The sequence below is a fragment of the Heloderma suspectum genome, chromosome 2 (genome assembly GCF_057233095.1).
Source record: "Heloderma suspectum isolate Gila_16-S chromosome 2, 16-S_ref, whole genome shotgun sequence".
NCBI classification, from domain to species: domain Eukaryota; kingdom Metazoa; phylum Chordata; class Lepidosauria; order Squamata; family Helodermatidae; genus Heloderma; species Heloderma suspectum.
In genome coordinates, this window is record NC_139459.1 from 194,873,691 (window position 1) to 194,898,169 (window position 24,479).

General features: G+C 43.1%; 2 protein-coding genes across 6 annotated transcripts in view; both read left to right on the plus strand.

The window, feature by feature from the left end:
• Positions 1-18,364, plus strand: part of DIP2B (DIP2 acetate--CoA ligase B (putative)) — a 221,284-nt gene extending 202,920 nt beyond the window's left edge. For all 3 annotated transcript variants that reach the window (XM_084837177.1, XM_084837179.1, XM_084837178.1), the window contains 11 exons: positions 945-1,056; positions 1,732-1,841; positions 2,947-3,077; positions 4,260-4,428; positions 9,158-9,328; positions 10,412-10,473; positions 11,566-11,623; positions 12,303-12,377; positions 12,781-12,958; positions 13,380-13,503; positions 14,389-18,364. In XM_084837177.1, the coding sequence (XP_084693303.1) occupies positions 945-1,056; positions 1,732-1,841; positions 2,947-3,077; positions 4,260-4,428; positions 9,158-9,328; positions 10,412-10,473; positions 11,566-11,623; positions 12,303-12,377; positions 12,781-12,958; positions 13,380-13,503; positions 14,389-14,641 (1,443 nt within the window). In that variant the 3' untranslated portion in view covers positions 14,642-18,364. The remainder of the gene's footprint in view (positions 1-944; positions 1,057-1,731; positions 1,842-2,946; positions 3,078-4,259; positions 4,429-9,157; positions 9,329-10,411; positions 10,474-11,565; positions 11,624-12,302; positions 12,378-12,780; positions 12,959-13,379; positions 13,504-14,388) is intronic.
• Positions 18,365-22,503: 4,139 nt separating this feature from the next.
• Positions 22,504-24,479, plus strand: part of ATF1 (activating transcription factor 1) — a 35,304-nt gene continuing 33,328 nt past the window's right edge. For all 3 annotated transcript variants that reach the window (XM_084837181.1, XM_084837186.1, XM_084837183.1), the window contains exon 1: positions 22,504-22,655. The gene's annotated coding sequence lies outside the window, so the exon portion shown is untranslated. The remainder of the gene's footprint in view (positions 22,656-24,479) is intronic.

A 24,479-nucleotide genomic window follows, 5' to 3' on the forward strand; every position in this document is an offset into this window, starting at 1 on the left:
TTTCATGTGAATTTGAGATATCTACAGAGATGGGTATATAAGAACAGAAAAGCAAGTTCATGAAACTGCTAGAAGAGATTGTCCGGAGCATTGGGGTTCAGTGCCACCAGTATGCTGATGACACCCAGCTCTATCTCTCCTTTTCATCTACATCCAAAAAAGCTGTTCTGGTTCTGTATCGGTGCCTGATGTTGGTGATGGACTGGATGAGGGAAAACAAGTGGAAGCTTAACAAGACAGAAGTGCTTCTGGACAGTCGAAAGGCAGATCAGGGAATAGGGAGTCAACCTTTGCTGGATGGGGTTACACTCCCCCTGAAGACTCAGTCTTGTAGTTTGGGTGTACTCTTGGACTCAGCCCTGAACCTGGATGCCCAGCTCTCAGTGGTGGCCAGGAGTGTGTTTGTGTAGCTGAGACTAGTGCACCAACTGTGCCCATTCCTACAGATGTCTGATCTGGCCATGGTCATGCATGCCTTAGTTACTTCCCGTCTGGACTCCTGTAATGCACTCTATGTTGGGCAGCCTTTGGAAACTTTTCAAAAACTTCAGCTGGTGAAGAATGCTGTGGCCAGACTGTTGCCTGGGGTCAGGGAGCACGCAACTCCCTTGTTACAACAGCTTCACTGGCTACTGAACTGTTTCGGCGCATAATTCAAAGTGATGGTTATGACCTATAAGGCCCTAACCTGAAAGACCGCCTTCTCCCATCTGAGCCTGCCCGGTCCTTAAGATCAGGCCCACTGATATGAATGGGACTTAAGTTAGACTAAATTTGGATACAACTCTACGTAAATGCTTGGTGTGTACTGCTGTCAGGAATGAATATCAGATGACTAACCAAATTCCTTAGTTCATGAGCTCTAAATCTTGCATTGGCTGATGTTGTTCTATATTTTTCATTCTTCGCTTCCTAACAGCAGTCATGTCTTGCATGTATTTTAGGTCAGCAAAGCTGCCTGTATTCTCACAAGTCAGATCTTGATGAGGCTACTGAGATCCAGAGAGGCTGCAACAGCTGTTGATGTGAAAACCTGGCCAACCATCATTGACACAGGTAACAGAGCCTCCTGGTCCATCTCGTTCAGTCCAAGGAGCTTCCAAGCATTTATGAAGCATCTGTTCAGGATTACTTGCAAGCTGTAGTCCTGTAGGAGAGGAATTTCTCACCATTGCTACAATTAAATTGTTGGTATCCACAGAGAACAAAAGCCATTTGAAGTTCCCAACTGCTCACTATGCCTTCAAAATAAAACCCTAAGTCTGATTAACATGCTAGCAAGGTTCTGAGATGATGGGGAAAAAATGAGAAACTTGGTTGCACCCAATAAGATTTCCTTGTGAAGTGTTGTATGACATTCTGCTTACCTAAAATGAGTAGACCAAGTACTGAAATCAGAGTAACCCGAGACTCCTCACAATGTTTCTGTGTTACAACTGCAATGTGTGTGCCCTTCATGGGCCAATTCGGGGTAATCTTAAATTTGAGTGGACTGGGTCCTTATATGGATGTGGGCTTTCTCTTCCCCTCTTCTTAGGCTGACTGATTTAGGAAAAGATGTAGTTGGGAGCCAGTTGTCTTTTATCTGGAAAGAAATAGAGCACCTTATTACTGTAGTGCAGGGGGTAGTTCCATTTTACACTCCAGCACCCACTGCTTGTTTTATTCCCTGGAGAAACTCATTTTAAGGACCACACACAACATTAATCACTTACCTTTTATCTGCTCCAGATGACTTGCCCAGGAAGCGGCTACCTCAGGTCTACAAACCACCAACTCCAGAAATGTTGGCATACCTGGATTTTAGTGTTTCCACAACGGGGATGCTTACAGGAGTAAAGGTACAGTAGCGTTTTGCTTGACGTACCTCTTTTATAAACTGAGCCCCACATTAATGCTAGTTTTAGAATGTAAGCCAGCCAGAATGTTTCTAGCCTGGGTAAATAATCACTGGATGGGTAAAACCACATATTGGCAGCTGTGTAATGCATGTGAGATGACTGCACAGAGGGCAAAGTGACCATGGAGCTATAGGTTCAGAAGGCATCTTAGGAGAACCCCACAGGTTTGGCTGCGAAATAGCAAATACAGTGGATTCGCATATGATGTAACATCATCCCTCAGTAAATAATTGGAATGGTGTTCTAGTGGCTTGACTGAAATTAGAAATAGCAAAGGCTCCAGATGGCTGCAACGCAAATTCTACCAAAGGAGTTTGTGGCATGCATGGACAGGTCAGGTCTCCTTTTGTGCCTACCTTGACAGTGGTCCGCTGCTGCCGCCGACTCCCTGGCTCAGCAGACTAAAAGCGAAACCATACTGAGACACTGGGCAGGGAGCTGGAAATGCACATTTGCTATGGCGCTACAATGGCACTGTCTCATACTGTGGACTATTCTTGAGGTACACTTGCCAATAAGGTGGCTGCCACTGGCAGTGTTTGAGATCCTGGCAAACATTGGCAATGTTTGAACAAAGTGTTTGCGATCCTGTGGTATGCAGGGGCAATAGCAATTAAGTGGTTAATTAATTAGGCTGGAATATGGCTTGGTTTCCTGCTTTGCCACAGATTGCCTCTTTGAGAATGGACAAAGTTCTCCGATGGCTCTGAACTGTGTTTTTCCTGTGTGCTTATTGGTACAGTGAGGACAGTAACCTTTTCCTGCCTTTTTACCAAGAGATTGCAAGGATGAATATGGTAACTGCATGGCAGTCTTAACGTTACTGTGAATAAAGCAGATATATATCTACTAAGGATCGATTCTTGGCTGCTTGTCCTGATCTGGTGAAGCAGCTAAGCTAGATGCTTCAAATGTCAACTTTGCTTACTCCCATTGGTTGTAATGTGGCTTCTCATGGGGCTTAAATGTAAGGTTGTGTTTATCACATTTTTGCTATTGTGCCACGGGGATTCAACACCCTCTCTCTTTCGCTCTCTCTCCTCAGATGTCCCATGCAGCAGTCAGTGCCCTCTGTAGAGCCATAAAGCTCCAGTGTGAACTATACTCCTCAAGGCAGATTGCCATCTGTCTAGATCCCTACTGCGGACTCGGCTTTGCACTTTGGTGCCTTTGCAGGTAGGAGCCAAGATGTAATTAGGATTGTTGGTAGGCTTGCAAAGGATAGAGATCTCTCTTGCTGGTGTAAATCAGAACAGTGGTCTCAGTCTTTGAAGGGCCTGACTGCAACAGTTCACATGAGCCAAAGATCCAAACTCATTGTCTCCCAAAGAGCACGCCAGTTTCATTAGCAAGATGTCTAGCATTAGAGGCTTTTGCATACAGTGTATCTCTACACTAGGGCTGGGCAACACGCAGCCCACAGGCTGCATGCACCCCCTGAATTTGACAGAAGCAGATTTTTTTTAAGGAACAAAACAGCGTCCGCAATGCTACAAGGGTCAAATTTAGCTTGCAGACAAGCTAAATTTAAACTTTGTAGAACTGTGGAGCAGTTAGCTGCTGACTTTCAGAAGCAAACTGCCTATTTGTTTTACTTTTTTTTCAGGGGGCGGGGTCCAGGGAATGAAATAGCCCCTGGGCCTCCCTCAGTTGCCCACCCGTGCTCTACACAGTCAAAACATTCTACACTTTTTTCCTCAGGGAATATATGTCCACAGGGAGATGACAATTTTGAGCTGCTGCTGTTATAAGCTGTGAGTTGATCTGGTACAAAGAACTGAATTTAAATATAGTCCTCCAGTTGCATAAAGAACTAATCTTAAATATAGCTCTCTAGTTGTTCGTAAACTATCATAAACTATATAACTTGGGACCTAAATTTGGTAAATCATGTGTGGTCCACAAATTTGCAACACCCTGTCCCCTGCAGCAGTGCAAGCAGCTGAGCTCCCACAAATTCTAGGCAATACTGAGGTCAGGTAGGGCATGCTCAGAGGGCTTTTTGGAGCCATGTAGTGAAGTACATTAAAAAGTATCTCATAACTAAATGCCTAAACAGCAGTCAGCAACAACTCCAGCTAAGAATGGGGCAGTGTCAGCAGCTGTTGTACAGCCCCTTGGTTATGTGTCGCCTGGATCACCAATATGCCTGGGATTTGCATTGGTGCAGCACTGGTTGTGGGACAGCGGGGAGGGGAGATGTTGGGGGGGGTGTCCGTGCACACAAAGGAGTGGCAAGCCTAGGTCACCGTCAGGAGAGCAGGCTTGTGGATCACATTCTTAGGCTGTATGAAATTAATAAAACCCATCTATGTCCAGGAACTGACGTTTCGTCTTACCTGTGATCTTTCTTGGCAGTGTGTATTCTGGTCACCAGTCTATCTTAATTCCTCCTATGGAGTTGGAATCCAACCTTTTCCTGTGGCTCTCCACTGTCAGCCAATATAAAATACGAGACACTTTCTGTTCCTACTCAGTCATGGACATGTGTACAAAGGGGCTTGGGAATCAGGTTGATGTACTAAAGGTAAGAAGTTCAGGCTTATTATGTATTGGGGGCAGGAGTGATTGTTTAAAAATATTTCTTTTTAAAACCAAAGCTTTGGTTTTCAGACTATTAGAATAGAATTTTGAGTCTTTTTTTGTTTCGTAAGTAATTTATTTTCTTTTTTAAAGTTTGTCTGGTTACCTTAGGAGAGCCAGTGTGGTGTAGTGGCTAGAATGTTGGACTGAGAGTTGGGAGGTCTGGGTTCTAGTCCCCACTTGGCCATGGAAGCTCACTGGGTGACTTCGGGCCGGTCACAGACTCTCAGCCCAACCCACCTCACAGGGTTGTTGTTGTGCGGATAAAATGGAGAGGAAGAAGACCATGTAAGCCGCCTTGGGTTCCTTGCAAGAGGAAAATAGGTGGGATATAAATGCAATAAATAAATAAATAGCACAGCTTCAAAATTAAGTTTAGAAACATAGGGCACAACCTACTGAGAAATTCTCCTGCATAAGCCCCATTAAAATAAACAGAGCACTTGTACGGCAGTTGAGCTATTCATGCATACTCCCTATGTTGCTTAAGTTTAATTTAAAACTCTGGAAACAGCAATTATTTCTGAACTGTTGCTTACCTCATTGGATTTGGTATTACTTTCTTATATTCTCATAATTTTGATAAGAGTTGATATTAGAGTGATGTATCTTGAAAATATTTATTAAGAATGAAATATGGCAATTTTCTTTTGTTTTTTCAAACTGAAAAATGTTAGCTTCATTCAGATATAACAACAAACCATGGTTTGTTAAGTGCACAAACCATGGCAGTCCTTGGATACATGTACCCTTTCCTCTCTCCACACACAGGGGGAGGACATTTTAAAGCTTATGATCATGGTTTGAAAAAACTACAGGTTTGTGTTTCATACAGAAAATTGTGGCTTGTACAAACCATAGATCACAAACCAGGATATCATGCCATAGTTTGATATACTGAAGTGGTTTGTACAAACCACAGTGTCTCATATTCAGATGAAATGGGAAACTGTGGTTTGTTCAAATCAGAACCAGAAGTTTCAAACCTCTTCCTTGTCTATGGAGGAGGAAAGAAACAGGGAGGAGAAGTGTGCAAGCCCCAAAGCTCACAGTGGTTTCATAATGCTAAAACATAGTTTAGCATTGCATCTGAATCAGGCATTTGTGTTCATCTTTGAAGTATCTCCTTTTTCTCCCCTTCTCCAGCTAATTATATCTAACCCAGTAAAGATAGTGACAAGGGAATGTTAAATCCAGCATCTCAAAGCACAAGCAGCATCCTAGAACTAGAGAGTGAAATGCAGAGGTATGGCATGCTGTGCTGCTAATAGTAATGGATGCTGCTAGTTCACCTCTGGTGCAAGATTGATACCTGTTATAACTATTGGTTTGATGAAATAAAACTAATATCATTTCTGCTGAGGTGGAATCAGAAATCATAGTCATTTGTTTGCTCCTTAGCATTACTTGGTATGTGTTGTAAAAATGAGGCAAAGATTGAGGCTTGACCTGTACTCTTTGATGTCAACTAGAGTTTTATCAGTGGTGTGTTGGGAACGGTGAGTCATGAGGCCCCATTGTTAAAACTTTTTTGTTTGGGCTGTGTTAGTGTGACCAGATTAATATCTTGCCATTTGCACAAACATACATATTGTTTTAATGATTACCCAACAACCCTGATGGTACATACTGATCTGACTTTTGGAATGCAGTTTGTCTTTTGACCCTTCATGTTTTTCCCTCTGTCATAAAGGGCTGAGAGAGCTTTGGGCTCCAGTATAGATCTAAATACAGATGATATGGGAAGGGTACTGGAGGTTGGGCCCGAGGGGCAGTCTGGGGATTCTGCTCGTTTACTGTCCACCCCGCTGCACAACTGACTCCCTGGCCGAGGTGCTTGAGGTGGTCTCTGATGTGCGTGTGCAGTTCCCTAACTTATTGGTGTTGGGGGACTTCAGTGTACATTCAGAGGCCATCCTCACGGGGGCACCTCGGGACTTCATGGAGACCATGGCTTCCTGGGAGCTGCACCCTATTCTAACTGGGCCCACCCATGTAGCTGGTCATGCGCTAGACCTTGTGTTTGTTTCTGGAGAAGCGGGGAGTGATCTGGAAGTTGGGGGTATACCCACCACCCCCTTGTCATGGTCAGATCACTTTCTGGTGATGTTGGACTTCTCAGTTCCACAACCCCTCTGCAGGGTGGAGGACCCATTAAAATGGTCTCCCCAAGCATCTTATGGATCTGAATGGATTCCTGAACGTGCTTGGGGATTCTCTGGAGCATGCCAACGGCCACTCGGTCGAGACCCTGGTGGGTGACTGGAATGCCGCAATCACTGGGGCATTAGATCGGGTGGCTCTGAAATGCCCTCTCCCCCTGAACAGGGCTTGGACTGTACCATGGTTCAATCCACAGTTACGAGCTCTGAAACAGCAGGTGAGACGGCTAGAGCGCCAGTGGCGGACGTCTCGCTCCAAAGAAGCTCAGACACGGGCTAGAGCTGTATCTTCAGCCTATCATGTGCCGGTGAAGGCAGCAAAAAAGGAATATTATGCTGCCTCTATCGCGTCTGTAGAGTGCTGTCTGAGGAGACTGTTCCAGGTGGTCTGGAGCCTGGTCAGTCCAGTGGCTCTGGAACTGCTGGAGCATTCTAAGGCCTCCTGTGAGGCCTTGGCAAGGCACTTGCGATAAAATTGATCGGGTTAGGAGTGTTATTCCATGCGCTGTGGATACAGTTGGTGAGCAAGAGGTGGCCTGTGGCAAACTAGTTTTGTGGGATCGGTTCCAGCTTCTTCCTCCTGATGAAGTGGACAAGGTGCTTTCATCTGTAAGGCCGACCACCTGCTTACTTGATCCTTGCCCATCTTGGCTCATTATGGGCTACAGAGAGAGACTGGGTGAGGGAATCAGGGAGGTGGTAAACACCTCCCTTGAGGAGGGAGTGATGCCATCAGCCCTCAAGGAGGCAGTGATAAGACTGCTTTTAAAGAAGCCCGCCTTAGATCCCCAAGTTCTGAACAATTTTTGCCCAGTCTCAAATCTCCCATTTGGGGGCAAGGTGATTGAGCGGGTGGTGGCGATGCAGTTGAGGGCACACTTGGAAGAAGCTGATTATCTAGATCCATTTCAGTTGGGCTTCAGGCCTGGGCATGGGACAGAAATGGCCTTGGTCGCCTTGGTGGATGGTATGAGGAGGGCTCTGTATAGGGGCGAATGCTCCTTCCTTGTTCTCGACCTCTCAGCGGCTTTTGATACCATTGACCACGGTATCCTCCTGGACCGCCTGGAGGGGTTGGGCATTGCAGACACTGTATTGTGGTGGTTCCGGTCCTTCCTCTCTGGCAGGTACCAGAGGGTAGCCTAGGAGAGGAGGTTTCGGACCCGTTGCCACTCACTTGTGGGGTCCTGCAGGGTTCCATCCTCTCCCTGATGCTATTTAACATCTATGTGAAGCCGCTGGGGGCTATCATCAGGAGGTTTGGGGTGCGGTGTCATCAATATGCAGATGACACGCAGCTCTACCTTTTGTTCAAATCTTCACCAAGGTTGGCCATAGAATCCCTGTCCAAATGTCTGGAGATGGTGAGTGGCTGGATGGGGAGGAATAAGCTGAAGCTGAACCCTGACAAGACTGAGGGACTTCTGATGGGAGACAAGAGGAGGCTGGGGGATGTTGACCTGGTGTTGAATGGGGTATGGCTACCCTTGAAAGACCAGGTGCACAGCCTGGGGGTCATTTTAGACTCCCAGCTGTCTATGGAGGCTCAGGTGTCAGCTGTGAGCCGGACAGCGCTATACCAACTCCATCTGATACGGTGGCTGCACCCCTACCTTCCCAACCATCTGCTCCCATTGGTAGTACATGCCCTGGTCTCCTCTCGTTTAGACTACTATAATGCACTCTACGTGGGGTTACCCTTGAATACAGTTCGGAAGCTGCAGCTGGTACAGAACGCAGTGGCTCGCCTGATTACAGACAGCCACCGGCGAGATTACATCACTCCAGTGCTGAAGGAGTTGCACTGGTTACCAGTTGTTTTCCGGGCCAAATTCAAGGTGTTGGTTTTGACCTTTAAAACCGTATATGGTTCCGGCCCAGCCTATCTTAAGGAGCGCCTCCAGCAGCACCAGACAGGCTGCTTAACAAGATCAGCCTCAGATGGCCTTCTCTCTTTCCTATCAGCCAGGACAGCTAGGCTGGTGAGGACGAGGGAGAGGGCCTTCTCTGTGGTGGCCCCCACTCTGTGGAACTCCCTCCCTAGGGAACCCCGTCATGCCCCCTCTTTAATGAGCTTCCGCCGTGCATTAAAAACATGGTTGTTCAGGCAGGCATTTGGGGTGGGTTAGGGTATTTTTTATAATGTTTTTAATGTAAAATTTTATTCTAACTCTTTTGTTGTTGTACATCGCCCAGAGTGGCTGGGTGACCAGCCAGATAGGCGATTAATAAAGTTAATTAATTAATTAATAAAAGGGTATAGTTGGTACGTTTTGCTTGTTTGACTCTGTATACATTTCTTAAGGAGTAGATCAGGAATATTAAACAGATGTGGTCATGCCAGTGATTCCCTTGTCATTGTGAGACATGACAAAGTCAACAAAGAACGTAGTTATGTTTTGTTGCGACAAAATGGTCTCCCTGCATGTTGAATGGAGGATTGACTAAAGTTGTGCTTGAACTGTTTGAAGATAACTATCTTCAGCCCTTTTCACCTCTGTGTATTGGCAGGCAAGAGGCATTAACCTTTCAGGTGTTCGGACCTGTGTGGTGGTGGCAGAGGAGCGCCCACGAGTTGCCCTTACTCAGTCCTTCTCCAAGCTCTTCAAAGACATTGGCCTGTCATCTCGTGCAGTCAGCACCACCTTTGGGTCAAGAGTCAATGTAGCTATCTGTTTACAGGTAATAGTGAAACCTTATTATTTCCTTATTGGGATTCAGGGGCCCTGCACAATAGATCTATTCCCATCCTATTCTGAACCTGAAAGTGTGGTTAACTTTTATGAGCCTGAAGGATTTAGTGCTTCTTTACTGGGTGCTCTATAGAGAACTTTTTATGGCCCTTATTTTCATTGATGCCTCAATACATTATAATGACACTGCTTGCGCGTCATGCCAATTCCTGGGTTGCCTAACCCACAAATTGGCAGGGCTGCATAGCACTGAGTGAGCACATTGTTTCCTGCACGCTCAGTCCTTCCACTTTCAATCAGCTGTAATGAACGATGTAGGAATGCCCCCATTCCTGGGTTGTTGTGAGGTTTGAACCCAGAACTCTAGATTACTCAGGCTTTCAACAACCCAGAGTTAACCCAACAGTTGCCCATGGGGCATTCCTGGGTTGTTGATTGCAGCTGACTGAAAGCAGAAGTGCCAGTGCGTGGGAGGCAGCGCTTTTGCTCACCTCCATGCAACCACACCTGACTGTGGGTTAGACAACCCATACTTAGCTGTTGCGTGCAAAGTGTGTCGTTTGTCTTCTTGTCCAACAGCCCTTTCTGTGTTGCAAGTGTGGATATGTACAGCAAGTTGTGTACTGAGAATTTCCAGGAGGCCACCTTTGCTCAAAGCAGCTTCAGAAAGTTTCCTATCAAACAGAAGCAGCTAAGCTTGACTAATAATGGAGAGAAAATGCAGTGTTTAAATTCAGTTTCAGTTTTTAAATCCCACAAAAAAGTATGAGGGAAGGCCACTATCTGCCTCTTGTTTGTCAAGGCCAACGGACTGAGAAAAAAGGGGAATTGTGGTGTTAGCCAGAAGTGGTAGAGATTCTCCTAGGAGAGCATGTGCACAAGCCTTGTTGCCTTTGCAGCAGAAAGCATTCCCTTAAGACACTCCCTTGCTTGCCTACATCACATTATATCATTGGGCATCTGATCATCCAGCTTCCGTTGCTCTCAGGGTATTGAAATGCCTATAATTACTGTTTCTCTCATTAGTAACAGGAAATAAACACATTTTAAAATAATTCTTTCAATGTTTTAGGGAACCTCAGGGCCTGATCCCACGACAGTGTATGTCGATCTGAAATCCTTAAGACATGACAGGTACTACTACTATTTTTATTTGTTGCTGCTGCTGCTGCTGTTGTATTATTATTATTATTATTATTATTATTATTATTATTGGTCTTTGATGTTTGTCTGAATTCTGTGACCAAAATAGATCATGTAGTTTAAGTCATTAAATGGACTTCCTTAACTTGCCAAAATATGACTGGATTTGAACAAGTTAATGGGCCAGTTTGCACGACATGACAGCCCAGTGTGGGTTTATTAACACTCGAGGGGCCACCATGTGTGACAGACACCATTTTGAATATGCAACCTCTGATCGGGGGGGGGGGGGTGTTGTTGTTGTGTCCTCTGTACCTGGCCATCAGAGGTTATGTGAGAATTAAGCGACCCTCACATAACTACACCAAGCCAAGGGTTATGTTATTTGACCCTTCATAACTCCCGATAGCTGGTTTCAGATGACATAACCCTTGATTGGGGACTGCATATGCAAAAAGGCGCCTGTTGGCACCAGGTCAATATTTACCTTCTTATAATATTACATTAGGGCCTGGAGTGGTGCCAAGCAGTTTTGGGGAGTGCAAGGCCCTTTGAAAAAGAGGCAAGAAGCAGGGTAGATAGACAAAAAAAAAATTGCAGTAATTGTTGATGTTATTTTTAACATTATTCTCCACTGGATCCCTCCCTCTCCAACAGCTACATGGGCCCAATGTTTAGCATTCCAGATCCGAGGAACTTCAACCCACTCCCCACCTAATGTTACAGTATTACAGAAACCAAAACATTGAACCCCCTCTGCATTTGCAGAATGCATGGCTTTCCAGTGGTTGCTTACCAGTGAGCCAGTTATCCTATTTTACCTGTTTTTCCTCCTCTGATCAGTCGTTCACTCTACATGCAGCAGGAACGATTGTTCAGAAGTGACTGTTGGTTAAAGTCTTGTAACTGATCACTTTTTATTAAAAAATGTATAATGCTATTATATGAATTTAATATGAGTACCTTTAAAGTTGCCCAGAATATTGGATGGGATTTTTTCATTATCTTTTAATAATTGCTCCAAAAACATAAGCACTTGCTTTCTGTTACTTTTTTTTTTTTAATATGCATCTCTTTCTCCAGAGTACGGCTAGTTGAAAGAGGTGCTCCCCAGAGCCTGCTGCTCTCTGAGTCAGGCAAGGTAATAATGTCATGTCTGTTCGTGAGTTACCTTGGCACACAACCAGACACCTCTGGATCCTTGGGAAATGTTTTGTGCACACTTGTAAAGCACAGGGGGCAGCAGGATTAATTGAGCATGGGATAGAAAACTGCTGAACTCTTCTATGTGACAACAAAAAGGTTGTTTAACCGGTTTGCTCTATTTAGAACTGAAGTTATTCTCTTAGGGTCATTTGACACATTACGTTTTTTAGGTGTACACTGAAGAATTTTAAATCTATTTTAAAAACACACATGTACAAATGAGTCTAGTTTGAAGTACTGTTACTGAATTAAAGTAGATATTATCTGTGCTTATTGCATCTGAGTAGGCAGCTGCTATAGGAAATGGACAAGAATTGCAATCCTAACGGAGGATATAACCCAGGGTGTTAGTAGGTGGATTATTGCATGAACATGAAAATTGATGCAGGATTGTGAGCATTTACTAAGCTGAAATCAACCCAGATTTCAAAGCTGGAAATGCTTCTTTGCTATAAAATACCCCATTGCTTGCATTGCATTTGCTAGCATAAGAACTGCGTTATACCTCTGAGAAGTTGAAAAAACAGATTTGTAAAATTTAAGGTCATGTACATCTGCTCACAATAATCCATATGCAAACTTTCAACTCCCCCCCATCCCTTCATCTTTGTTAGATATTGCCTGGGGTCAAAGTGATCATTGTCAATCCTGAAACCAAAGGACCTGTTGGAGATTCTCACCTTGGAGAGGTATGTGGTGCTGTTGCTCTTGTTTTATGTATGTGCATCTGGTCCAGGTCAGTCTTGGACAATTTCCATTTGTGTCAAAAGGGGAAGTCTCTGGTATGCATAGCACTCTTAATGGCACGTGTTTTGTGGAGCTTGTTGAGTTGGCACGTGAAGTAAATACATTTTAGAAAAATCAATCATTCTGAATGAATCTGCATTCCAAAGACTGTACCATATTCCTGTTACTGGCAAGTTAGATTTCAAAGAGATGCATCTGATTTAGTTCAGTGTGTATTGTATTGTATTTTTTCCTTTCAGTTCAGCCTGTTTCATTGCAACATGTCTTTTTTATGTTAGCTTTTGTTTGATCTCCTTTAAAAATTGCTTTGTAAGTTTTACATCTTGTGGTTTATCACCTTCACAGATCTGGGTGAACAGCCCCCACACTGCCAGTGGTTACTACACTATCTATGATAATGAAACCCTCCAAGCAGATCATTTCAACACCCGCCTCAGCTTTGGTGATGCTGCCCAAACTCTCTGGGCACGGACGGGGTACCTTGGCTTTGTACGCCGAACCGAGCTCACGGCAGCCAGTGGAGGTAGGACAAAAAGTTCCTTTTCCTCTCTGTGAATGGTATTCATAACTTCTGATGGTGACAGTGTGTAGCCAACTTCAGGAGAAAACTTTGTTGCAGCTTGCTTCTCCCTGAACTAGTCACATGTGTATTTTCTCAGTACACGTCTCTATTTTTAGGTTCAGGAGTGACTTGCAAGTGTACTCCAAACGTCATAAAATAATACTGTGATAAAAGACCTTTAATTGCTTCCGTGCCTGTTAGACTATAGGGGAAAATTGCCATAGCAAGGGGGTTAATCTCTTGGAAATCTGTTAAAAGATAAGGAACCTCATTTTTTCATTTATATTTATTGAACTTCCAGGATGAGAGTATTTCATTCACTACAATTTACCAACTCCATTTTGAAGAATCTATACATGTGATCTTTAATATTCTTCCTTAGAACGCCACGATGCACTATATGTCGTAGGAGCACTGGATGAGACTCTAGAACTACGGGGGTTGCGTTATCATCCAATTGACATAGAGACCTCAGTGTCTCGGACACACAGGAGCATTGCTGAATGGTATGGCACTATGAAGCATGTTTATTCATCAGAACAGAAATGCAGCACTGCAAGTTAAAGTGTAGCAGTGCAAACAGGGTAATTGATCATAGTTGCATGATCATAGCAATCTGGATCCTTGCTTTCCTGTCTGCATGTTGGGCAAGTATTGAGCTGAGGCTAATATTTGTTGAGAGCCTTGGATAACAGCTCCAGGCTTTTTCTTTAGCGTTGATATGTCAACACCTGAAAAGTATTTAGGGCCTTTCTACATGTTACACAGCAACAGACCTGAGTTTGCTACTGAGTATTCACTGAACAGAGTGGCAGTTAGTCTCAACTCTCTGACCAATGTACTTGTATAGCACATGCATTTTCAGATTCCTGTTCGTTGCATTCAGACTTGATATTTTCAGTTGTACATCTTTAAAAAATGCAATGGATGAAGTGATCCTTAAATTTTAAATTGGGCCCACTAAATGAGAATAGATAGCATCTGTTCCAAACTGTAATCTTAAAATGATGCATAATATATGCCCCAAACTTGGATTTAAGGGAAACAAAACTATTCAGAGGCTAATTTCATTAGGTATTCAAACTAGGATTAAGAAGTTACCATATATGGTATGTAAATATCAACCAGTGAAAAAATATTGAGGACTTAAAGGGCTTGGAAAAGCATTCCAAGATCCAGTTGCTAGAAATTAAAAGGTGACATATTCCAAAGGTACACTGTTTAAGTATGGGTGCATTAATCACTGGCACAATTTAGGGCTGGGGAATCTTACAAACACTGGCAAAATCTGATGAACAAGTGGAAGGCATACTAAATGTCTACAGAGTTAAGCGTAAATGTCCACCTGTAAATGTGTGTAATAAACTATGGATCTTTTAACTTTCTCCCAGTGCTGTATTCACATGGACCAACTTACTTGTGGTGGTCGTGGAGCTATGTGGCTGTGAACAGGAGGCCCTCGATCTAGTCCCTCTGGTTACCAACGTGGTTCTGGAAGAACATTATCTGATTGTGGGAGTTGTGGTGGTGGTTGATCCTGGGGTGATACCAATCAATTCCAGAGGAGAGAAGCAACGCATGCATCTCCGTGACAGCTTCTTGGCTGACCAGCTGGATCCTATCTATGTAGCATACAATATGTAATTTTGGGAGTGCAGGTTGCAGCATAGTTTACAAACTTTGCAAGGACCAGTGATAACTGTGGAAACAAAAAGAAGCTGGTGGACAGTTAGTGGTGATTGTTGTGAAGCTGGACCATGCTATCTTACTCCTCCCCCACAATGTTTCTTTCACTGGGTTGACAGCAAGATGGACTGATCAAAAAGCAAAAGATGGCATCCAGTGAAGAACATTTGTATTGCAGGATGTTAGCTTTACAGACAATGGAAAGTTGGCCTGCATGAGAAAACAAATTACTAAGGCCTTTATTGTAGTGTTAACTTTTTCATCTATTGTATATATTTGTATTTTTTTCTAATACTGTTTTAGGATTCTATGAGGGGAGGGTTTATTTAGTTAAGATATCAGTGTGTAAGAACAAGGTCATGTGAGTCCTGCTCATTCCCCCGTAAACAGTGTGCTTTACAACTGTAAGTTAGCTTAATTCTGTAGTATTCTGTTAATATGGGATCACACTGCTTACTTAAAATTGTGCCATGACCAAATCCAATAATTCACTGAACTGAAGAATTACTTATTCATATAGATATTTCTTGAATTTAAAAAATGGTTTTGCCTATATTTTAAATGTGTAAATATTAATATGCATAATTCATTTATTTAGAAAATTGGCTCAAATAATGATGACATATGAGGTAGACATCATCTATGGATTTTAACAAAGTCCTTAAAATAAATGGTATGTGTTAGGCAATTAATGCAAGAAATACAGATAAGGTTGTCTGTTCAGTTTTTACTGTTTTGTTGCTGGCCAGAGTATGTCATAGCATGTAGAAACGAAAGTTTTTAAGGCACATGTTTATAAAAGAGGCTGAACATAAGCTTTTAAAGCATTTTAGAAACAAGAGGAAAATTCTGCAACTCTGGAATGTTTAATATAATCTGTACAGCCTCTGCTTACTCTTGTCATGAAATGGTGTGTAGGCAGGTCACCAGTTAACCAGAACCACTCAATTCATAGTCTAAGTCATGATTCCTTCCTTCCCTTGATCGTTTGTGCACAGTAACAGATGCAAATGGCAGAGCAACTTTCACTTAAACTGGAAAAAAAGCCCTGCCATTACTGTGATGCACTTGCTGCTTTCTGAGTGGGACTCATTACTGCAAAGTAAGAGCTTTGGCAGAATGCCTTCAAAGCAAGGGCAGTGCAATTCTGTTGAAAGTGTGGGGAAATACCTCTCCAAATATTGGGATTAACCCATTCAGAGTGGCTGATCAGTTTCCAGTCTTCAAAGAATTGCTGACAATAGATGCCTTAAAATGTGCTGGAACCACCATTGTCTGGGAATGGTTTGCAGCCCCATCTCCACTGGGAGAAGCAAGATTTCAACCTTTTTATTTAGATCATCACTTTTTGGATTGCACCCTTATATTCTTCTTCCTCCACTTCCCCTTATCTTTGTTAAAAGAACACTGAAAGCGGATGCCTGGAATGGCGACAACTCTTGGGCCATTTGTGGTCTATTGTGTAAATAGTTAGAATATTTTAATAACGTCTGTTTACCTACCCTGTAACAAAGTTAATGTTTTTAGACATTTTTAAAAGAGATATAAATATAACTTGGATTAAATCCTCAACTACAGCAGCTATATTAAGTGCAGCTCTGACAACTATCCCTTAAAACAAATTCCAAATGTATACTTGAAAACCTTTCTGTACAAACTTTCAAACAGTTGGTTTCTTAATAGCCTGACACATTGATATTTAGACAGATAATGTTTAAATATATCAAAAATATTTGCAGTTATAATTTGTGGTCATACATATGGTGATGGGATGTATCCTGAAACAAAGAATTGTGGCAAAACTAGAACAGGATGGAGGGAGTCCATTGCTTCAAACCATTGAAATATTAACTACTGGTTCTTAGTGGAGACAATTTGAATATTTTGCATTATCAGTATTTCGACAGTGTGGTGCTGCTACTTAAATGAAAAGCCCTCCATGCTGAAGTAGTTTTAACTCATTTGCAATTATTTGGAAAACACCCATCTGCCAAGCAGCTGCTGGTATTCAGCATGTGAACAGCATAGTACAGATGGGCTTCAGCATATAAATGTCCTGTGCACTCCAGCCCTTATTTATTAACTGCATTGTTGGCTATTATGAGGTCTCAGTTTTTATAACAAACCACTTAATGTCCTTCCACTGAATGGAACCATAGCATGTTCCTCTGCCAACAAGTGTGGTGTTTTCTATACCTATGTGATATCTTCCCTACCCCACACATCTTTACACTATAAATTCTTCCCTGATGTAGCATGATAGAAATGTTACGTGCAGAACAGAGAACTTCCTAAAGTGGGATTTTAGAATTCCCAGTTTGGAAATTGTATTCAGTTGTATTCTGAATATCGGGGAAAGAAACTCTACCAGTCTCCAAATACAGCTTTTCCCCTTGATTCGATTGTTACACATTTACTTTCTTTCCAGTTTAATGTGTAATTTTAATGAAGAGTGTTACCTTCCCTAAAGTCTTAAAATTAATACTCCAGGGATTTCAATTCTACTTGTTTAGGTTTAGGATCTCTTCAGTACCGCACAATTGTTTGCCTTCAGGTAACATATACAAAATGGCTGAGATTCCAAAGGAGTGACTGTGGAATCAGTGTCACCTTTGCCTGGGCTCTGACACTGATTTGCTATGTGTGGCTTTGGGTATGTTATTCCATGTTCTCCATCAGTACATGAGATATTGTAGCTTATAAATGGAATTCAATAAGGATGCAGTTCTCCATAGGTTTTGCTAAGTGATCTATCTGGAGCTAGCTTGCCCTTCCTTTTCCTGCATACCCACCTATGTACTGGTGGTGATGGTTTGTAATAAATCCAAAGAGGTAAAGCCAGTGTTGCCAGTCCAGTTTTTTGGATTTCCTTATTAGCTCAGGTGAGGTTGAACCTAAATATAAGGGAATGGATCCAGAGTGCCACTTCTGCTAACAGAAGGGTTCCTTTGGACCAACATGTCTTCTGAGGCATCTAAAAGGGGAAATTTTTTGCCAATTTCTTTCCCCTGCAGCCCCCATACCACCTCCCACACTGTTCTGGATGGTCCCCCAACTCTCTGGAGAAGCTTTTCAGAGGGCTGCAGGAGGAAGGACGTATTGGCAAAAATCGCCTCCCTCCATTTCCTCTAACAGGAACATCCTGTGAGCAGATTTCAGTTCATGGGAACTCTGGATTCAAGCCAAGAGGTTTTCAACAGTATCCATTGCTATGAAGCTATTTGGAACAGCTGTTATCCTGAGAATTGGTTTACTACTATGAACGCATAACTTAACAATGAAACTCTTTCACGTCTTACTTTCAGAGAATTTCTGCTCTTGTTAAGTATGCTAATGTAGCTATTATACCAACCCTGTTCATTTACACTGGTTTTCTGATTTTAGTTGGCTGTGTAGTCAAGAATTATGGGCCATGCTTAACTGTGCCGGAGATACGGTTGTAAAAAAAACAATATTCATTGTCATTAGCCCTGAAGGTGTTGTTTCCTTTCTTTGATGTCAATACGTTTACCATTGTCAGATTCAAATTACAACAGTGTAATTATGTATAAAGATTTTTTATTTATTTGAAATTAGGTTTTAGATATACTTTTTAAAAAATTTAACATCTGGCTGGACAGTGTTCCATTAACGCATTGATTGTGTCTCCTTCGTCTTGTGTTAATAAATAATGATGCCTGACTTTTTTTTTAATATTACTTCATTAATATTTCATCCCACAATAATAGCTTCAAGGAGCTGAGAGTGCTACATGATTTTATTTTTGCAACTTTTAAGCTGTTTTTCAGCAAAGCAGCTTAAAAGTGGCGTAAGTAAAATATCAAATAAAACAATAATAAAAACCAACAATGCAAGAACAGCAGTTGAACAAAACTAGACTATTTAAAAGCCAGTTAATAATCCCAAACTCATTAGCAGGTACTGATTACTCCTATCGAGGGCCTGGCTAAATCGGAAACTGAATGGGAAGGGGTTAAGTGAGCCTCCTGGAGGAAGGGAATTCCAGAGTCAGGACATGACAATCCAGAAAGCCCTCTCCTGTGTAGCCACCAGCTGTATTTCAGATGCCTGAATGCTCAGCAAGACCCCCTTGGCACATCTTAACAGGAGGATAGGATCGCGCAGGAGCAGGCAGTCCTTTATGTATCCTGGTCCAAAATGTTTAGGGCTTCAAAGGTAATAAGCACTTTGGATTGGGGGCTGATGCAGAGTAAAAAACGGAGTTGTATGTTCTGAGTAATTCAGCTCCCTTCAGCAGCATTGTGCACTAGTTGCTGTTTCTAAACACACTTCAAAGGTAGCTCTATATAAAACATGTTGCATTAGTCTTCACGGTGTCCCCTCACCACCACCCTAACCCCTAAATCATGATGCTCATGACAGTAGTACAAGCCATTAAACAGGATTGTCCTTTGGGTGCAACCAGATCATCAAGCATCATGGTCTCCAGACAAGAAGTGTCTGGTCTAGATTCTATAGGACTTTTAGAATTTCCTTCTACTTTTCAGCTTAAGGTTGTTTGGATATTGCTACATGTTCCACATAAAGAATACCCATTAAAGAACCACAGAAGAGTCCAAAAGATACCTGATATGTGCAGACTGCTTGTGAGCGAGGCAGGGATTTCTCTAATTTGGGCTGCATTGGGAGAACATAAGAATCAGCAGGATATGATCCTTTCTTCCTCAAATCCCAGTTTAAGTGAAAGCTTGGAGAGAGATGGGATGGGGTGAGCTATGTGCTGTTGGTGTCTTCCTTCCCCTGACCTATACTGTTCATCAGTACATGAGAATTCAGCTGTTAAATGGAATTCAAATATGGATGCAGCTCCCCATAGGTGTCTCCGAGGCCTATCTAGAGTACTTCTAGTCCTAGTTTAGCACATGTATAATTCCTTCAGAACTTGGAACATTTCAGAAACCTATGCTGCATTAAAAGCTCAGTACAACCCATTGTTTCATCAGATCAAAGGCAAGTAGGCCTCAAGGCCATACAGTTTCATTTTATGTGATGGTAATGTATGTCCCAGTCCTAAGATTTACTGCAACAGCAAATCGGTACTTAAATGTTATGTAGATTTTTTATTGGAATACTTGTAAAAATTTTAAGACAATGGCATGTACTTCCTTTACATTGTTTACATTTAAGGAAAAAAAAGTACTGAAAACTGTTGACACCCTAATTTTAGCAACCCAAAGAACTGCATGATATGCTGACAACCAATCATCTATTTCAACACAGTTAATTCTTCCACTAAGGTTGTTGGGGCAACTTCATTTTTGCTTTCATTTATTAGTTCCATTTCACTCAGATGTATATTTATTTCAATAACACATATGTATTCTCTGATATACTTGCTAGGGATAATCACCTGGAAAACATTAATTACAATTTTGAAACTCACAAGCTTGCCAAATATTATGTTTGCAATGGGCATATGTGAATTTTTACTAATGAACTTATGAAATGGAAAATTTTCTGCAGAAAAATAAAGCACTGGAAAATTTTCTGCCCCACATCACTGAGCAAGACATACCTGATAGTATAAATTAACATTTCGTTATACTTCTACATAGTACAAGAGATAGTGTACACCTAGAGCTAAAAGCATCATTCAAGATACTCATTGCCAGCTATGGCAGGTGGGCTTTGACAAATGCACTGAGGTTTTACCCCTGCTACTGTTAACAGTGGAAGAACAAGTATACCACACTGGCATGTAGGAAGTAGTACCACTGTTTGCAACCATAAGCAGGGGAAGAAGAGCCTTCAGCAATACTCCCATTACAGGTGAATGCAATATTCTCACCATATCAGATATGTGGGGAGGATACAATACAGGTGTGTGTGAGCCTGAGGCTCCCTCTCACCCCATGTTTAAAAAAAGTGTGCCTGATCAGATCCATAGTTTTCCCTTGGCTCAAATTAGGCAGTAAGAGACTATTGATAAGACTATGCAAATGTTTGCCTATAGAATTTGCCAAATAAAAAACCATCCTACCTATTTTGTGTAACAACATTGCTTCTTTGAGGGAGGGGCTGTATCTCAGTGGTAGAGCATAATGCAAATGGTCAAAGGTTCAATCTCTGGAGGCAACAAATAGGGCAAGGGGGGGTGGGCAACTTTTTTTCGGTCGAGAGCTGTAGTCCCTCACGTAGGTTTCCTTCCCACCCGGCAGGCTGCCAGGGAAGAGGCAGATCTCTCCTTCCAGATGCCTGATCTGATTGCATGCAGAGGGCTTTTGAAATCCGGCTGAAGGCTGCCTGAAATCCTGGAGAGCTGCTGCCAGTCAGTGACAATACTGAGCTAGGTGAATCAATGGTTTTATTCAGTACAAGGCACCTTCCTATGTTCTATTATGTCACAAATTTCATTTTAGAGTGCTAAATTGCACATATACCCACCATGAATGACGACGACATAACCCACCATGGAAACAATTGTTAGTTGCTTTCATATTTATTTCAATTTGTTTACTTTTTAAGGCAGCGGTAATTTCAAAACCAGAGATACATATCAGTTACCTAACTAACTGGATATATCTGGTTGAGCTTTGAGAGTAGAATGCAAATATATATTTAGGGCTTAATTCAACAGTCATAGATTCTTAGTCCAAGCTGTTTGAGGTATAACAGTACAGTGCACCAGCTAAGGAAAGAACTCAGGACAAATTACAGGATATTAACATGGACAATACTATTCATGCTTTTAAAAAAAAATGCATGTGAAATTGTCAAACGGGAGTTCATGATTTAGAACAGCAGAGGCAAAAAAACTCGATCGGGAATTAATTTTAAGGGAAGGTACAAAATTGCTTAACTCAAGATTAAAGCCAAGTCCTGAAAACCAGAGATTATAGGAAGATATTTTTCACCACTTTCCTCAAACGGAGAGGTTCGAGCCCTCTGTCCACCCCGGATTGCATGCTAGATTCGTCGGCTCCCAGCCCTTCACGTTCTCCGCCGCGTTCTCCCCCGCCTCCGCATAATTTCTCTCTGCCATGAAACCCCGCCCGCTCCCCCCCACAAGTGTGGTCGCCGTTGGCCTTCCTGTCCTCTCCTCTCAGGATCCAGTCTGCTTCTTTCTAATGCGGCGCCCCTGCTGTGAAACCCCTTCTCTAGAGAGGCTCGGTGAGGCGCCTCTTTTTGAGGCTCAGACGAATGCAAGACTTTTTAACGGCTGAGCTTTTTGTCTGAGTCAAAAGCTTGTACCCCATGCTATTCTGACCCAAGTCCCATTCGCTTCAATGGATCTACTCTACGTAGGACTAACATGAGACGCAACACATAGTTTTGTCTCCCTGCTTGTATCCCTGAGCTGTTTTATCTTTGTCTTGGCTGCTTTGAGCTTGTTTTATAAAGAAAAGCAAGGGTGTACATTTTAAAACAAGTTAAAATAGGCTTTGCTGGGTTGCTAATCGACAATGCACTCATTAGGTGTATCCAGGGGCACAATCCATGTTTACTTGGACTTCCTTCTGAGTAAACATGGATAGAACTAGGATACCATCCTGTGCACTTATTTCTTCGCGGGACTTCCTTCCGAGGAAACCGGAGCAGGATGAGGCTGCACAGGTGCCACAGAGACACCCAAGCCCATCAACGCTCTCAACTTGGACTCCAATCTGTTTCCTTCTGGCGACACACGCACCCAATCTCTGTTCTGCCGCTCTAGAATCTGACAGCGCGCATCTCTACGGTTCCGTGTGTGTGGCTACTCTAGACTCGGGGAAATGGGAGAACTCTATTGTCATAGGCGGTGGCTCACTCTAGCCCTGGCCTCCGGCACACTCTATAGTCGCAACCCGCCCACCCCGAGCGGCTGAGTGAGTGTTCCCCTGGCGGGGCCTAGTCTGACAATGCAGGCGGTGGCGGCAGCTCCGGTTTCCTGAGGCGTTAGGGCGGCGCCACCTTTTCTCGATTCCCCTTGGGCGCAACGCAAGGCCGAAGCGAAGCCGGCGGGGCCTCTGAGGTAAAAGCGGGCGCGACCGCCAGCGACTCAATCAGGGCGCGAGGCGAAGCGGACGCGACCGAATCAACGAGCGCGAGTGGGGAGAGGAAGGGCGGGGGGAACCTCCAGAAGCGGGACGCGACTCATGGAAGTCAGGCGGCGGCCAGACGTTACCGAAGCGTTCCAGGGCTCGCGCCGTTTGAAAGGGCGCGAGCCACTGGTGCCCTTTCGAGGCGGTTATGATTTGGCGGGAGGGACAGAAGCGAAGCGCCGTCTCCTCTCCAAGGAGCGCTCAGACCTTCGTCCCCAGCTGTTGCACAAGCATCAGGGCTCGCCCACTGACACCCCCCTCCCTCCCATTCCTCGTCAGCCCATAAAACGCGGCGCGGCTAACTTCAGTCCTCGCTCCTCAGCGCGCCTACTGCCTTCCGCTTTAACATTCCTGTCCTCTGCCAGTTGGTGTGAGGGGCCTCCAGCCTAAAAAATGTGCCAAAGCCACGGGACGGTAATACCTTTATTCGGGGCAACCGAAATGTCAAGGAAGTCGTGAGCAAGCTTTTGAGTTTTCCACGCCTTTGTTACAGTTTGGTGATAATAAAGATGTCACCATTCTGTGGCTTTTGGTGTTTTGTTTCCCCTTCCAGCAGACCGACACGGCTGTATACAATTTTTATGTACCTAGTAATGTGGGTTCACATGATGGACCTGGTCTTAAATGGAAAGGCCATCTACACACTGCAGTTTTTTTTTAAAATGTGTATATGTAAGATCTCTTTTCTTTTGACTCCAGGTGAAAGCTTTTTCATTTTCCTAGACCTTTAATTTTTAACATGCAGTGGAACCATTTATTTTAAATATTTATGTACCATCTTTCCAATAAACTGTTCAGGGTGGCTCACAACAATCCTTAAAAGTGCAATGACTGCTGCTTTTTTCTGCTGTTTGTTTATTGGGTTGGATCCAATGCTGGTGATCTGCAAGTGGAACAGAAATCACAGGGGGGATGAATTTCCCCTCCCTACCCTGTAGCCTCACATGCACCCTGTAGCCTCACATTGGGGGACACTTTGGAGCAGATTTGGGGCATGTCTGGGTGACAACAGGGGAGAGGAGAGCAAGGGGAAGTCTTGTTGCTGGAACCAAAGTATGCTTATGCAAAATTGGATGTAGCCCATTGTGTTTATCGATGTTACTGTCGTTTTTTAAAAGTGTGTTTTTGTGAGCATCTCTGGAAATGTTTTTATGTTGAAGGGCGAGATGCAAAGTCATAAAATAAATATGAATAAATACACCTAAACAAAAAAGTGTGAATGTGACTAACAGGTGTTTGACAATGTATATCATACAGGTATCCTCATCAGAGAGATAGGATTGAGTGTGGTTTCCAGCTGACATGCAGTTGATGTATAATGTGTGAAATGCATCTGAGCTTGTTTTCATGAATTAGATGCCCGTATTTAGGCAGAAGGAACACTGGGATTAACTGATAGATCCCTGTGTGATCTGCAGTACATCAGCAAGGGTTTTCATCTCCCAGTGGTCTAGTAATACTGACATGAAAATGACTTTTTTTCTCCTAAATTAGGCTGCTGAAATCAAGAAAGCTTGGGTGAAAATGGGAGTAGTTTGTGCATGAAAGGATTTTTGTGAAAGCTCCAGTAACGATACTGAGCACGGAACCAGAGGCATCTTGATCTGCAGTTCTGTGTCTACCTTCTTGAGCCACTATTTCCCCCTGGTACAGCTGGTGGTCTTCACGCATGTAGTGAAGAATAAAGTAGATGCTGTAAACCCAGAGTCTATTGACCTCTGTTTTAAACCATCCTGTACTCAAGTTAGGGTGTT